Source organism: Lagopus muta, chromosome 6 (genome assembly GCF_023343835.1).
Source record: "Lagopus muta isolate bLagMut1 chromosome 6, bLagMut1 primary, whole genome shotgun sequence".
NCBI classification, from domain to species: Eukaryota; Metazoa; Chordata; class Aves; order Galliformes; family Phasianidae; genus Lagopus; species Lagopus muta.
Genome location: NC_064438.1, coordinates 26,576,773 through 26,593,176, shown reverse-complemented (window position 1 = coordinate 26,593,176; position 16,404 = coordinate 26,576,773). Strand labels below are relative to the sequence as shown.

At 42.4% G+C, this 16,404-nt stretch overlaps 1 protein-coding gene across 7 annotated transcripts in view; it reads left to right on the top strand.

Annotated features, from left to right (window-relative positions):
- RGS6 (regulator of G protein signaling 6) overlaps nucleotides 1-16,404 on the top strand; it is a 232,494-nt gene that overhangs the window by 159,736 nt on the left and 56,354 nt on the right. For all 7 annotated transcript variants that reach the window (XR_007377783.1, XM_048949076.1, XM_048949078.1 and 4 more), the window contains exons 4-6: nucleotides 11,807-11,857; nucleotides 13,092-13,198; nucleotides 15,245-15,296. Coding sequence is in view for 6 of the 7 variants with exons in the window: in XM_048949076.1 (XP_048805033.1) it covers nucleotides 11,807-11,857; nucleotides 13,092-13,198; nucleotides 15,245-15,296 (210 nt within the window). In the remaining variant the exon portion in view is untranslated. The remainder of the gene's footprint in view (nucleotides 1-11,806; nucleotides 11,858-13,091; nucleotides 13,199-15,244; nucleotides 15,297-16,404) is intronic.

Sequence of the window (16,404 nt, the reverse complement as noted above, 5' to 3'; positions counted from 1 at the left end):
TGGGTAGGCAACTCTTACGGCATTCAGAAGCAACAATCAACTCCTGTTTCGATCACTTCTTCCATCATTTTTTTCAGCATAACTGACCCACACAACTATCACATATGGTCTTTCCAAAGTCAAGCATGGCTGCGTTCCAAAACTTAAGCTTAAATGTGCCTGATGCCAAGCTCCAGTGCACTAGGTGAAAAATGTCCAGATACAATGAGTAGCAGAGAAGGACTTTGACATCTTTTATATTTCTGACTTACATTTTCAGGGCTTTGCTTTGAGAAAACTTTGAAGACATACCTTAAGTAGTTTGGGGGAATAGGGTGCTAGCTTATCCTTTCTGCTTGGGGCACCACTTTAATGAAGTTCCTGTGTAAAACAGAGGAAAAGAACTCTTGTGGAATCTCATTCAGTGTAGTGGCTGAGAATGGAATGAAGGTATTGCCAGCTTTGGAGCTTATTGTGGAAAAGTAATTGTTACACAAGAAAACCATGTGATGCGTGATTCAGAAGATGCAGCACTGTCATTCAGCAAGCAGGTTTGTTGAATTACTGTCCCTAATGACAGATGAATAATGAGTGGTTCACACGTTGGCACAGAATCCCTCAAGGTAGTTTTGCATAAGTTGCTGATCCTGAAGGCAGAGAAAATTAAGTTCATGTGTTCTTAAAACTGAGGCCACTCTCTCCATTCTGATACATGCACAGGATTCTGCTAGGCTTCACTGGAAGGTATGTTCACATTCACAGTAGTATTGGGACCATTTGGGTTTGGCAAAAGTAACTCAGTTTTTGTATACTTACTTTTTCAACACCTAAGCTGTTATTCCTCATGACTGGTTTTTCCATGCATGTCCTCTCACTCCTTTCACTTTTTTACTCTTCTGACTGCAAGGGAGGAAGAAATGTCAACGGTGGAGGGGTGTGACTGGGAATTATACGTTTCCTAAGTAAGGGACTTCAGCTCTGTGCTTTCCACTGTTATCTGCACTCACCCGTGCATGTGCAGCGTAAGCTACTGCTAATCCGAGCACAAACAGAATAAAAAGTTTATTTCAGAATAAATCATTATGTTGCACACAATCTGCTAGACTTGTGAGATATGGCAGCTATAAATGCTGACCAGCCAGGACTGGCTTCTGCAGCTCATGACAGTGTTGCTTGCAGTGCATTTGGTACAAAGTCCCAAATGCTGACTACAGCAAGGGGAAAGTACTTTTTCATAGAAAATATAAGGCTGCTTGAGAGGCCTTCACTCTATCAAAGTTGATCAGACATAATTTTTATGTGACCTTCAGAAACACATTTGATATTGAGATATATATAGTATTTACAACTTTAAGGCATGCATTCTGTATTACTGTGCTTAATCAGATCTCACGATTAACTGTTACTGAGTTACTGTGCTTTTGCACAGCACGATTTCTGGTCCCACACCTTCCATGCATCACCTCCATGCTTGCTCTAGCCAGGTACTCTCTGATCTGTGCCCCTGAGGAGAGACTGTGTGGGAATAACAAGACAAAGCCACAGATTTCTGTAACTTCAGTCCCAATTCCTTCTCTTGCATATAGGTATCTATCTGATTTTGCTTCTGTGGATCTCGAAAATGCAGATTTTCCTTTATTCCCCGATAAAATAGAAGTGAGTAAGTACATTTGGAAAAGGCCCTTGAGACTAACAGATATTTCTGCACGTACCTACCCTCACTCCAGGGACAGGCCCATGGCCTGGCAGCAGTGGGGAGGTGACAAGCACCATGCTGTAGCTGTTCCTGGTGCAGCAGAAGTGAATAAACACAGTGATGGCAGCACTGCCTGCTCTGCTGCCGCCTTGCCTGGGCTGTTGGTGCGATGGCGGTGACTCATCCCGCAGCAGCAGGAGCATCGTGCAGCGGACTGCTTTCCTCACAAATGGGTGCTCTTGGGGTGACAGTGAAAAGTAAACACAAGACAAGCAAAGCCTTTCCTCGCTCTGCCTTTCCATGCTTATTTTCACCTGCAACCTGTTGTATTTTGCTGTCAGGTTGCAGTTCTGACGGGTGACTCATTGGGACCTTTCCTCTTGCTTCTCTGTGACCCTGCAAGTGACTTCAGCAGAGACCTTGTCCCCTTTTGCCCCTGTCTGACCCAGACAGGGAGAGGATGGTGCCTGCTCTTTCTGCCCCTCTCCCTGTTGGCTTTCATTATCTTCAAAATCAATTCCATCCTAGAAGCAAGCGCAGTGCTTTCGGTGCAGGTGCCATCTGATCTGTTACACGTTTCTCCTCCTGCCCGCGGCGCCCGGCAGGCCGCTGTGGGATGACGTTCGGGTCAGCGGCTCCAGCCCTGGGCGGAGATCCGAGAACCCCTCGGAGCGCGGCGACCGCTGTGCGGTCCCAAACTGTGGCCATGAGCCGCGGCTCCGCGGGCAGCGCCGCCCCCTGCCGGCAGCGCACGTTGCTCCGTTCCGCGTCCGCGAGGAGCTTATTTTCGTTTGACTCGGCTTGCCATACTACCCGTGTTCCATCAGTTCCATCACCTTTTAGAATAGGTTTCCAGCAGATGTGTTCACGTCTGCAAACCCAGCGCTTCCTTCCCGGCACGGCCCGCTGAAAGGCAGCTGTCACTACGGCCTCGCTGCCAACCCCTTACCCTGGAAGCGACGTTCAGGCAGAGGAGCCGCTCCGTCTGTATGCGCACAGCGCCCCCTGGTGGCACACTGGCGGCATTGAAGCCTGAACACGGGGCTCCGTCCTCCTGGCAGCAGGAACAGCAGTGAGCACAGGTGAAGCGTGTTTGATTTTTTTTTTTTTTTTTTTTTTGAGCTCGTATTTACAGTATTTCTTGGTTGTTAAAGTATCTACATAGTTCTAGTTTCTCCAATCTCTCGTGAAAATCTTATCTGAGGATCTTTGAAGCTTCTCTCAAAACTTCTGATGAGTAAAGTACTTCCCAACTTATCACAGAACACGGCATTGCTGGTTTTATTTTGTATGTACTTTTCTATTTTTTGCTTTACATAGAAACGAGTTCACGTTTTACCTATTTGGAGATTAAAGCTGCTAAAAGATGGCTTACAGTGTCGTATGGATGTTTTGTGCCATGCAGCTAAGAGCTTCCAGAAAGACATGAGCCTCAAAGCAACCAAGCAGCTATACCACGTCCAAAGCCATACTTACCTGCAAAGAAGTTAAATAAAATGCTGATCTTTAGCTTCTTAGAGGGAAAGAAAAAGGAAATATAGTTAAATATCTTACAAGGTAGATTCATTCTTAGAATGGAAATGAAAATGCCTTTTGAAAATCATATGGACAGATATTGTTCTGAGCTACACAAAGCTTTGATACTGGCTTCAGTTGTTTAAACAAAATGATAGTAGTTTAACACAGCTTTCAGCTTTTAAAAATGCTGCTTATTTTCAGTTATTTGATCGAGTAAGCTTGGAGGACTTACCAAACAGATAAGGCAGTTGTGGTATGAAGGCGTTTAAGAGAATCTGGATGTTGATTTTACTGCTTCTGTTGCTATGTGCACTCCTATGAAATCCATCAAGCACAGGAAAGAACAAATGGTTTACATATTTTGAACTTGGAAGTTAATTATGTATGAGTTCTGACAGGTGCTTGCTGATATGTTTTAAACAAATTTAAAATTTACCCTGATAAATGCCTGTATCTGAGATGCAGGAAGGAGCTGGTGCCAGTCCCAGCTGCCGGGTGTTCTGTGCCAATGCAAACACCTTTAGCACAAGGCTTCAGGAGCCATGCTAAATTACAACCTCTTCATTTAGCATGGCCCTAAAGAAACAGCCAGCAGTTGCTATTGGTCGTAATTTATATGGAGTTACCATTGTCCAAAAGCTACGTGCAGCCTTAATCCTGCTGGAGAACTGTCCCAGCTAACTGCAGCACCAGTGCAGAGGGGCTGTGAGGACAGCTGCTGTCTGGCACACTCTGCTTTGTGTGACTGAAAGGCCTGGCAGGCAAAGGGTGGGTGCACAGAGCTCGTTGGTTCGGTGTCAGGACACTGAACTCCTGAAGGGAAAAAGAGCCACTGATGTTGGGTAATTTCGGGGAATGAAGCTGTTACTACAGCACCGCATGTTGTCACAGCTTGTCCTGGAGAATGGCATGGAAAGGAGTAGCAATGTGTCAGAACAAAGCTGGTTTCTTAGAAAATTTGATGCTGCTAATTGGCCTTGCCTGTAAGAGAGACAGTAACGTTGCCATAGTTAACACAGAAGAGTGTGATTTTGTGAAATACATATTTGTCATGGCCTGAAACATTGAGTTCTGCCAACAGGATCCCTGCCAAAATTCATGGGAGCATCTCATGTAAGGGCAACAAGGTCAGATTTCCTAGCAGGTAAACATAGTAACAGAACTGTTAACATGCTGTAGCTTGATGTGCACTGTACTGCCTTGCGTGAGTCAGTGGCATTTGCACCTCTGTAGGGAAACTGTTACAGCACTGGTGTGGGCAAGGAGGATCCTCATCTGACAATGTTTGAAACTTCGGGAGTGAAGATACAGTGTGGAGAAACCTGATAATTCCATGCTCAAATACACCAGCCAGCTCTACGCTTTACTGATCTTCCCCTTTCCATCAGGGGAAAATTTGCTATTAAAAATGCTAACGTATGATTGAAATGATGGAGGGATTGCCTTTGATTTAAAGACTGTGCACGTGAATTGTGTCACAGTAAAAACATTGCAGCCCCAACAAGATCTGACACGGGAACCTTCAAAAGCCCTGGTTCCAGCACCACTTGGAGTTGCTTCCCTGGCTGTTCTGTTGCTGAGTTGTTTTGACAGCGCGAGAAGCAGTGTCTGAGCACTGCTGTGTGGCACAAAGCCAGGCACCTTCAGTAGCTCCAGGAATGTAAAGGCAGAGCAGCCTGAAAAGCAGCTGTAAACGTGTGATGAAGTGCAGGTGTAAAGTTGCAGCTACAGTTCTTAGCGATTTGTAAAATGAGGTATCTTCTGGTACTATTACGTGCGTTGCTATTTCTGCTGGGAGACCAGGAATGCTGTTTTTCTGCCTCTCGTGTGCCTTTATAATGGCTCTCAAGGCATCATACCCATCTCTGTGGCTATTACAGGAGGACTGGGTGCACGTCTCAGTGAGCGAGTCAGGGTCAGGAGTGCTGGGCACAGCAAAGAGTCATTCCTGAGGTTCAAGCACTGCGTGGGGTAACGGGGTGCCAGCGAGTGTGAGGAGCTGGAGCTGCCAGGTGTGAGGCCTGGACCCACCCTGCTGCAGCGCTGCAGCTCCAACACAGGGTAAAAATGAGGCTGGTGTTGGCATGTGGCCGAGCGCTTCATGTCAGTGCAGGTCATCTGGAAGGAGTCATTTTGCTGGTGCTGCACTTTTTCCATTTGAAGACGTGGGTTAAGCCATGCTGGCAGACATCTTCCACCAGGATTAATGTGTGTGTCCATTACGAGGCTCAGAAGCAGGGCCTTATTAATGCAGCTAGAGCGTGCTTGTTTTGAATCCGCTGCTCTCAGCTGGCTGTGTCCCTCTGTTGGTGGAAGGATGCTGAAAGCTCAAAAGCTCAAAGCCTGGTATAACTTGTGCTGTTCACATTCATATCTGGTAAAGCTGGCCCATTTTGCAGGTGGGCAGTGCTGTGACAGGAGCAGCCTGGCCCTGATACCCCTGAGACCTGACTGGCCCGCATTCTCAGGTGGGTTAGCCCATGCAAGTCCGAGTGACAACAGTATGTGTACTTTGCTAATCTGACTCACGGGGGGAAGGAAGAGTCCTTCCAACTCACAGTCCAGCAGGGTGAGCTTGTGGCATTGCTTTCCCCTGGAAGGTTTTCTCTGCCTCTTGTCCTTAAGTGCCAAGCCCATGTGTTGCGGCCGAGAGCCTGAATTGCTGCTCCCTTTTGTGAAAGAAGGTATTAGTAGGCTCGCTGTTAATTTTTGCTTCAGGACCTTGTGACAGGGACAAGCAAGAGTCAAGCATCAGAGCTGATCATTATCATACAATTTTGGTAAGTCTGTGGTCAGATTTACAGCATTTTGTTTGTTCATCCATGGCCACTCATGCAATAGAGGTATGGCATGCTTCTAAAGTTCAAAAACAACATACAAAAACCTATGTTGGTTGGAATGCTATTCTGGGATTCCTTTCTGAAATACTGATAATTGTTGTAAGTAGACAAGCATGGAGCAAAGCTTTCTGTAGAGAACAGTAAAGGGGCAGAGAAGAGATGAGGAGCTGGTTGGAATAGCATATCAGCCTGACCACTATGATAAGTGATCCACACTTGTCAGGAAAACTCAGAGGATCTGCAGATTCTGAACCCTTTAAATTTACGCATCTTCTGTCCTTGTTGCTGTTTAATCAGCCTGTGCAACTTATTTTTGTGTGCTGCTTTGCCATTGTGCAGCAAGCAGCGCTCTTGCTTCACACAAGTATTACATTTTTCAGTTTTTTATTACAAGAAAAATTAATTGTAAGTTCTGGCACACAAAAGCTGAGATGAACAAAAATAAAGGGCCCTTAAAAAATTTAACTGCTCCGGTCAAAAGCAGGTAACAGTCCTGCTGCTAACGGCTGTTAATAATTCACGAACAAGATTTAAAGTGAGTATGGTGTAAAGGGAAATTGCTATTGGTAGGAGCTCAAAGCTGTTGTAGCTTTGATGATGCTCCTTGCTGACACTGAGTGGTGCAATTACCACATGCTGATGGAGGAGAGCTGCTATTACCACATTTTCTGAGTCAGCTGCTGAGTGTTGCTTTTTTACATCAGTACATAGTTGTGTGTGTATCATGGGCAGCTTCTATAAAGTGTTTCCCCAGTATTTTTAACACAACATTACAAAAAGAACCAGATATTTCTTTTTTTTATTATTATTTTTTTAAAATTCCAATATTGTAAAAGATAAAGATACTGTGGCAGTGATCGCGGGCTCTGCGTGATAAAACTAGCAGCAAGGAGTGCTAAAGACCTTGAGAAATTTCATATGAAACTGTTTTGTCCTTTACCGTGGGTGATGCTCCTTCGTTTATTTTTGCAAACTCATTGATGAAAGTGTGGATAATTAATTAGCTTTTTGTTTGTAGACTTACAAGGACTTTGTGCTGATGGAGGGAGAAAAAACTTAAAAAATTAGCACACTATTTGTTGGTGTGATTGCCACAACTGGTAGAATAGAAAGCAGGGACTTGAGGGACTGCTCTTGTACTTGGGCAGGTATTCTTCTATGCCTACTTGACTGCTTGTGAACTTTTTCAGTCTTACTTTTTTGCTAGGAATATTTTAGGATTGATCTGTGTTCAGGAGCAAATCATTTGGAAAAATTGGTGTTACAATGGGCTCATCTATTTTCAAAAAGGAAGTGACAGAAAGAACACTTTTTTAGCCTTGCATGGAAATACTGTCCAAACCTTGAGTTTGTAGATGACAAACCAGAGGCATGCAGTTTGTTTGCTCATTTAGTGTGTCATAGAGAGTGTAGATATTATATAGGGAGAATCTGCACGTTTCACATTTTTTCATGTTCTTTAAAAAAAAAAATAATTAAAAAAAAAAACAACCATCAAAATATATTCAGAGAGCATTAGGGTTCCACTAGCTTTGGAAAAAGTAGTGAGGAAATAACCAAGAAATCAAATGTCTGTTACTGTAGGTGTGTATATATGACAAATTATTCCATAACAGTTCTTTACCCAGAGGAGCAGCCTCCACTCCAAGCAAAAAAATCTTTAAAAGCTGCTGGAGGAGGGTTCATCATTCTGGGTTCTTCTGCTATTTCACATAGTAGAAGATGGGCAAATCTGATTATGAGTGGGTCTACATTTTCTGTGTAAGCCCTGGATTTTCTGGAAAAGCTAGAACAATTTAGGTTGAGTAGGAAAGGTATCGATTACAGCGGTGGTGACTCACCTCATTAACTGCATCTTGCCAATGGCCTCACACCATGTGAAGTTTTTTTTAATTTATTTTTCTATGGCTGGCCAGTCGTTTGTCATGTTGACAGGCGATGGCCTTCTGAGAACACTAGCTACTATTATGGGATCACTGAGGCTGAACAGAAAAGGAGAAAATAGCAGGAAATATAAAACTGCTACTCTGTCTCAAAACCAGGTAGGTGGAAAAAATGGTCATTGTGAATCTGTTTGAGCATAAGGTGATAACTATTCTTTTGGTGTTAAGCAACTTCATCTACCTCAGCTTCAAAGAAAAGCCTAAAGCAATGGGAATAAATTTCCTAACAGGTGGGTAGGAAATAGATGTTCTCAGACTGTTGATTACCCTTGAATTAAGCATACAGGTTTGGAGAAAATATGGAATACCTTGCAAACAGCATAGAGGATGTGCAAACCATTCCTCTACCTAGATCCAGCAATACTTTATATTGTGAAAACCATCTGTTTTCAGAAGATCTTAAATGTGCTGTTAGTGTTTAGTGGAAATGTGTCATGGTTGAGGGTTTCTCTTAGGTCCTCTGGAAGCACGCATGAAATGTGGAATGTGAAAATTAGCCAAAGAAGATCTTTTTGGGAAGGTGAATTATGTGGAGACTCAGTCAGGCCTAATCTACAGGAAGGTTAAGAAGAAATTTTCATGAAAATTTACAGATAAAGCATCTGTGTTTTGATCTGAAAGTGGAGGATCTTGCAAGGGATTCAGTCGTATCTCCACCACCTTGAAAGTATAGATTTAACTTCTTATTTGAGAAAGGACATAAAGAGTTTATAGATAGGCAAAACTACGTTGCAGGGATAGAACCAGACACAAGGAAAAGCAAAGCCAATGTGAGATTAACCCTAAAAGTTGAAGGTGTTGTAGGAGATGGCAGTGAAGTTTTCATTATGATTGAATATTAATTAGTGACATGGCTATTAATGATGACAGTAATTAACAGAGGAAGGAAAGACTTGTCATTGTCCCGAGGGTGAGTAATCAGTCTTGGCAGGTGATAAATAATGGTTCAGCAAACTCAGCAGAAAGATAATCTGTCTGCCTCAGGACAACTGGAGAACAGCTATAAAATCTTCCAGGCTCTTGGCAACATTCAGGAATGACTTCATGTTTTTAAGAGACAAATTAAAATCCTTGATCTCTAATGTTGCTTATATTCTGGAGTGACTGATCACAGTAGTTCTGACTGAGTCAAACCTTTATTTGTTAATCTTAACAGCGACAAGAAAGATTGCAGCAGCTTTCAGCGTTGCTTGAATGTTTGATTGCAGTTTGATTAAAATTGAATAAATTCAAGTAGAATATGATCATTCTATGGAGAGTTAATCTTATGTTAAGTATCCTGTATATTTGGAAAGGGATTGATTGGAATTCACCTCCCTTCAGCAAGACAATGAATTAACTACTCTAAAAGATGTTCAGATATGAGCTGTCGCATCATTTGGGAATGAAATGACTAAGAGAGTACTGCAGACCTGTAGTCTGAGACCAAAATCGGGGAAACCAGTGGACTTTTTAGTTTGGGATATGAATAAAAATAAATAAATAAATAAAAATAAAAAACAAAACAAAAAAAGAAAACACCACAACACAAACCAAGAATGATTCTGGTTTACATTGAGCCAAGACAGCAAATTGTGATGTTTTGTTTCCAACGATACAGAAGGCTTCGATTTCAGTCTTCTTGAAATGATTTTCTAACCCCAAGTGTTTGTTGTACCTTTAGGCTATTTTTGTTTTGCAGAAGGCAGCATCCATGTTTATAAAGTTGAAAGTTTTATTAACAAGTATGTCAAAACAACAGTTATGAACTCCAAACATTTTCCTATGTATTTTTCAGCTAGCACTGTGTCTGCCAGTAAAATCCCAAGCAAACCTTCTGCGTATTGAATGCACAGTATGTTGTCCGTGGGCAAATCAGAGCTCACTAAAAATGTGACTTATTGCACTAGAGAATAAAGTGTCACATTTTATGGGTGAGAGTCAATGCATTCTAATGTTCAATCATGTACAGTAATTTTAGTGAAAAGATTGCCAGTTTCTTTCCTATTTATTGTATATGCACACTTAGTTTATGCAGGGTGTGCAGAAATGAGCTAAAGCAGTATTCAGCTAGGACTCTGAAATTTGTAAGGCTGTAAATTAGTCAAAATGTGTTTTACTGGGGTTCTGTTGAGTGACTGTCTGTGGATCAACTGAGTTCGTGAGTGCCAGGGGTCGAAGAAGGGATCACTAGGCACAAAGACAAGCTGCTGCTTGTCTTTGACACAAACTAAACTTTTAGCTCTCTTTGTTTAGCTGATAACTCAGTTCCACGTTTCTGTATGATTGTCCTGACATTAAAGATACCAGGTGCCAATAAATGATCCTTCATCTCCTTGCTGGATAGTACTTTCAGAAACAAAACTCGTTATATCACAGAATCACAGAATGGCCTGGATTGGAAGGAAACTTCAAGGATCATGAATTTCCCTGCCACATACAGGGCCACCAACCTCTACTTTTAATACTAGGCCAAGTTGCCCAGGGCCCCATCCAACCTGGCCTTGAAAATCTCCAGGGATGGGGCATCCACAGCCTCATCCAGTGGGCAGCCTGTTCCAGTACCTCACCACTCTCATAGTAAAGAACTTCCCCCCGACATTCAATCTAGATCTTCCCTCCCTGAACTTAAAACCATTTCCCCTTGTCCTGCAGTTATCTACCCCTTCAAAGAGTTGATTCCCCTCCTGTTTGTAGGCTCCCTTTAGGTACTGAAAGGCTGCAATGAGGTCACCCTGCAGCCTTCTTTTCTCCAGGCTGAACAAGCCCAGCTCCCTCAGCCTGTCTTTGTAGTGAAGGTGCTCTAGCCCTCTCATCTCTGTGGCTCTTCTCTGGACCCTCTCCAACAGCTCTCTGTTTTTCTTGTACTGTAGGCTCCAGACCTGGACACAGTACTCCAGATGGGGCCTCACAAGGGCAGAGTAGAGAGAGACAATCTCCTCCCTGTCCCTGCTGCCCACCCTTCTTCTGATGGAACCCAGGGTACCATTCACTTTCTGAGCCACAAGGGCACACTGCTGGCTCATATTAAGTTTTTCACCCATCAGGACCCCCAGGTTCTTCTCTGCAGGGCTACTCTCAAAGACTGCCCTCTCAAGGACAGTCTGTATAAATGCCTGGGATTCCTCTGGCCAAAGTGCAAAACCTTGCACTTTGCCATGTTGAACCTCATTAGGTTCACCTGGGCCCACCTTTCAAGTCTGTTGAGGTCCCTCTGAATGGCATCCCTTCCTTCCACCGTGTCAACCGCACCATTCAGCTTGGTGTCATCAGCAAACTTGCTGAGGGTGCACTCAATTGCTTCGTCAATGTAATTGATAAAGATGTTAAAGAGCACCAGTCCCAAGACAGACCCATGGGGGATGCCGCTCTTTACCAGCCTCCACCTGGACATAGAGCCATTGATGACCACCCTCTGTCTGCACCCTTTCAACCAATTTCTTATCTAAGGGGCCATCCTCCCTTCAAATTCACACCCCTCCAATTTGGAGATAAGGATGTGGTGGGGACCACATCAAGGGTATTTTCTATATGCTGAAGTGAGAGAAACGCAACCAGGAGAGAAGAAGTTACATGAAACCATTAGAGTAGCAGTTGACTTAGAGTGTAGGAAGTCTCCTCTGGCACTTGGGGTTAGTACCTACCAATGAGTATATAATTATAGTGCAGCACAGAAAGCAAAAACAATTTGAAACCTCGGGAGAGATAAAAAGGAAAATGGATAATAAATGCATATAAGTTCTTTTTTACCTCATCTCAATGTTATCTTTCTCTAGGACTCTCAAAAACTTCTTGGTCTCAGTATTCAATGCCTTCTTTTTTCCCATTTATTTATTGATTTTATTTTGCAGGTGCTGATATTGTGCAGTGGCTTATGAAGAACCTCAGCATTGAGGATCAAGGTAAAGTGAACCATGGCTGGGAATTAACAGACATTTCAGCTGTACTGTTTGTGTGCCATAAAAGAGTATGTACTACTTCACTGCAGAGTGTAAAGAGTAGAACAACAAGGTTGATTTAAGTATTTGGTGGGAAGAAGGAAAGCAGATAAGAATCAGCAGCATAATTAAATCTAATATCTTACAACTACAGTGCACAGAAAGCACTTTGTAGGAGTCCTAGCGTGTCTGTGAAATCGTTGCTACCTAAGAAAGCCTGATGTATTCTAAGGCTGTTCCCAGACTCAGAAAGGAATTTGGTAGATATGTGATTAAATGGGTGAACGTAGTGACAGGACTCCCTGGTGTGGAGAAGGGTAGCCACAACTGACAGGACATGGTGGCCAAGGATGATACAGACACCTTGTTCTGGCCCAGAAGTTTCTTTTGCTTTCCTGTAAAGACAAAAAAAAAAAATCAACATTTCATTTTGCAGTCTGCTTCTTCTGTCACTATGTAAAAACAGGAGTAGAGGCCACATCGACTCACCCAGGGCAATTTTCTGCACACATTTCTTCTTGTGAGTCCAGTCAAGTCCAAACCTGAATTTCAGCTGCAGACAATGGATTTATTATCTGCCTGGGCACATGTGATAATCTAATGTGTATTTTGCAAGTCTGAGATAGTAGATGCAACTTTTGACAGCTGAGATCCATTGAAATTATGTGCAAATCATAAACTCATAGAATGGTTTGGATTGGAAGGGATCTTTAAGATCATGTGTTCCAACCCCCCTGCTAGAAACAGGGACACCTCCATCTAGATCAGGTTGCACAAAGCCCCATCCAGCCTGGCCTTGAAAGCCTCCAGAGAAGAGGCATGCACATTTTCACTGGGCAATCTGTTCACTACCCTCACAGTAAAGAATTTCTTCCTGATATCTAGTCAAAATCTATCCTTTTCCAGTTTAAAGCCATTTCCCCTAGTCCTGTTGCTACATGCCCTGATAAAATGTCCTTCCCTAGCTGCTGTAGTGGTGAAGGCTGCATCTAGGGACTTTCATCTATATTTTAAGGCTGCTTTCTGCTTTGCATGATTTCATTGAAAGGTGTATGGATGAAGTGTGATTGAAACATGGCTTATGCATGTGAGGTCATGCTGTGACTCATCCATGGCCCTGCTGCTGAAAGCAGAGGGTTGTGCAGGGCGCATCATCCTGACACATCTCTTTTTTCTCTCTTTTTCTACTCTTTAACAGGGGAAGCAATACACTTGGGAAGTCTTATTGCTGCACAGGGTTATGTGTTTCCAATCTCAGACCATGTCCTTACCCTGAAAGATGATGGGACGTTCTATCGCTTTCAGGTTGGTGAGCCCTCTGCCTTGCTTGTGTGTCCCTTTCTGCTGTTCTCTGGTAACACAAAATTGAGTATCCACTCTCCTGTCCAAAGTGGACCAGAGCAAACTTTGGAATCAGACATTTGAGCTCCGGTGCAGTGGAAAGTTCATACTTCTAATCTGCTTCTGGTTGCAGGTTGGTGTAGGAGGGGGCATGCTTCAGCCTTTGGCTCTGTTACAAAGAATGCCTAACCTTGGCAGCTATTTAAGCTGGGACACTTCTATCCCTTGTTGTCTCTGTGCCTCCAGATATGTTCAGTTTTTAAAGCATCCGGTGCTTGAGTTCAGTGTCCTTTTCAAAACTTGCTGCTATCAAACTCCTAGATAACTGGTGTGAGTGCTGCAATAACTCCTTTTAGACAGATCGTGTAACTTTAAAAGAAGCAGTAAGTTCAAAACTAGTGTCCTGTTGTTTAATCTTGCTGGTTAAATTTGTATTTTTCTGTTAATTTGATCTCTGTCAGCTTCCTTATCTTTCCTGTGACCTCTCTTCTATTCACCGTACCATTTTTTCCTTTCCATTTGTTCTTTCTTTTTTAGTTTTTATTTGAAAAGCATGTTCTCATCTTTGCATCTGCTGCTGCTGCTCATGCTCACAGTCCCACTCCTAATGTGCTATTGTTATCACACGAGACCAATGGCACAGGGAACAGGGAAAGAAAACAACAACAGCAACAACAACAAAAAATGAACAGGGAGATCACAGACCTAAGCGTATCTCTGCCCACCTTCTGATTACCTGGCTCACTCAGGCTATTTTTCATGACAGTTCTCTTGCTTTTTACTGAGTCCTACTATTCTCATTGTACAAGGCTTGGCAGAAGCAGGGGCAATGCTGATTGCCTGTTTAGTTGTGTTTTTGTGATACCATAGGAAGTTTAATTCTCAAATAATCCAGTGCCAGGTTTCAAAAGCAGAGTATCATTTAATTTCTTATTTTAAGCCTGTGTAAACTACATCATCAAATTGTTTTGACTGCTTATTGACTTTTTTTTCTCTCCCCTTATCTTTTCCTGCAATTGTGTTTACTGTTTGCCTGTTGTCATTTCCTGCAACAATTCTCCTCAGACCTTTTCTGCAAAAATAAGCTGATAGGATCGTTTTTCTTTTCCATTACTCCACTTTCCATTACTTGACACTTTCTACCTTGACATCAGTCCCCTCTTTAAGAGTAGCTCATCATCTTGTGAAGTTCAGGAGATATATATCAGTGCGGTGTATTGAACCAAGTGCTGTTTGATCCCTCTGAGTTTTCTCACTGTACATTGGTGCAGGGAATAGTTTTCATATGTGTGTAAATGTCCTATGCATTTTTGTGGAATTGCATCACTAATGCAAAACAGCGTTCTGTAATTTGTGTGGTCACAAGGACATTATTTTTCATTCATGTCAAAACTGAGATACAACCAGATGTAGTAATATCTTGTAATTAATTATAGCAACTGCAATATGCAGACTTGGATAGAAAACCAAACCAGAAAGCTTAGCAGGACTTCTGCTTTCAGAATGACCTTAATCAGCTGAGTTTTGAGCTCTTACGTCTGATTTATTTTAAAGTGAATTGTTTTGTTGGCTATCAAACTGGAAGCCACTCCAAAAATAGCAAGTTGGCCTGTGGCGTATATAAAAGGCCTCAAAGATTTTCTCATTGTCCTATGTAAATAAGTAAGTAAATAAATCTGGGTGCCTGGGAATTCCTGGGGAAAGAGGAAGTTCTGGTGATAGAGAGTAAGGAGTCTGTATTCAGATGAGAAGGAAGGAGTGTCTAAAATGCCATCAGGGTAGATGTCTTCAATCAGAACTGCAATGTTTCTGCCTGCAGTGAGGAATGTTAGAGAGGATACCTGTCTGGAAAAGCATTGTCAATTTTACTGAGAACTGTAGCATTGTTTCCTTTCCCTGTGAATAGAGACTGGGCTGTAGATGTGTAATTCTTTTTGTATTTAACAATTTTTCTGCATCTGATTTGCTTTTCATCTCTTAAATTATGAAAATGCTTATGTTGTTTCTTAGGCACCATACTTTTGGCCTTCAAACTGCTGGGAGCCAGAAAACACAGATTATGGTGAGAGCATAATTATTTCATTGCAGAAAGCTAGTACAGAAAGTTTGTGATGGAAGAAATTGTCCTTCAGCTGACAAGTTCAGCAGGGCCAGGATTTCACATACTGTTGCCTTCATTCTCCGGTAGCTCTGTTCGTTTCAGCAGGATTTATGGCAAGCAGAGTATTGCACTGTGGGAATCTTAAATAATATCAGTATGGCTTTTGTAGGAGAGCATGCTTTGGTCTGTAGCTGAATTTGATATGTCGATCAATAAAAAGTTACCTCATTTGGGCACTTGTCTGGCTGATCAATACATCAGTATATAACTGATGGCATCCCGTAGCTAAGCTTCTGTGGTGCATGACATCACACTTTTTTTTTTTTTTAATTTAAGATTACCAGCTTCTAGCTGGTATAAAGAGAAAACTGAGTGTGCTTTATGAGCTAATAAACTGTAACATGGGGTATTAGATGTGTGAATGCCTGCAGACAGTGATAATACATAAAGAAAATATGTCAGTATTGTTATCTTTAGCTGTCTCCGTGCAATATTGCTGTCTCTTCCAGAACTACACTTCTTTCACAGCTGAATGATAAAATCAATTGATGCATCCTGGTGTGGCACTCAAACAGGAAGTGAATCCATGTGTGTGCCCATAAAGCAGGAGCTTCTGGAAATGCCTCTTTTGAAATACCTCGTAATCTAAGATCAGTTTATAACTCCTCCCTGAATAATCATTTTTTTCTTTCCCAAGTAATAATTATTCATCATTCCGGATTCTGAGAGTCGTTTGCCAGGGTGGAAAAGTAACTTGCGATGCTATCTGTCGTGTGATAGTTCATTTGCAGTCCTCCACTGCAGGGAAGCTAATGCAGACTTATGTGTTTATCCCAGTGAGGGGACTGCTTAGGACAAAATGCTGTTCATTGTTTGCAAAATGGCTTCCGGATTTTACAAACAGTCACCATATATGTGTCTGAACCATACCAAATATATTTTTTGTAAATATCAGAGTAACAGCCTGAAGAGGGAGGTTGTATTTCTGCCTATGGTGTTTGTTCAATAACTGGGTTCCACTGTCTGGCTATTTTGCAGCAAGGGCATTGGGTGGAACAGTACACCTCAA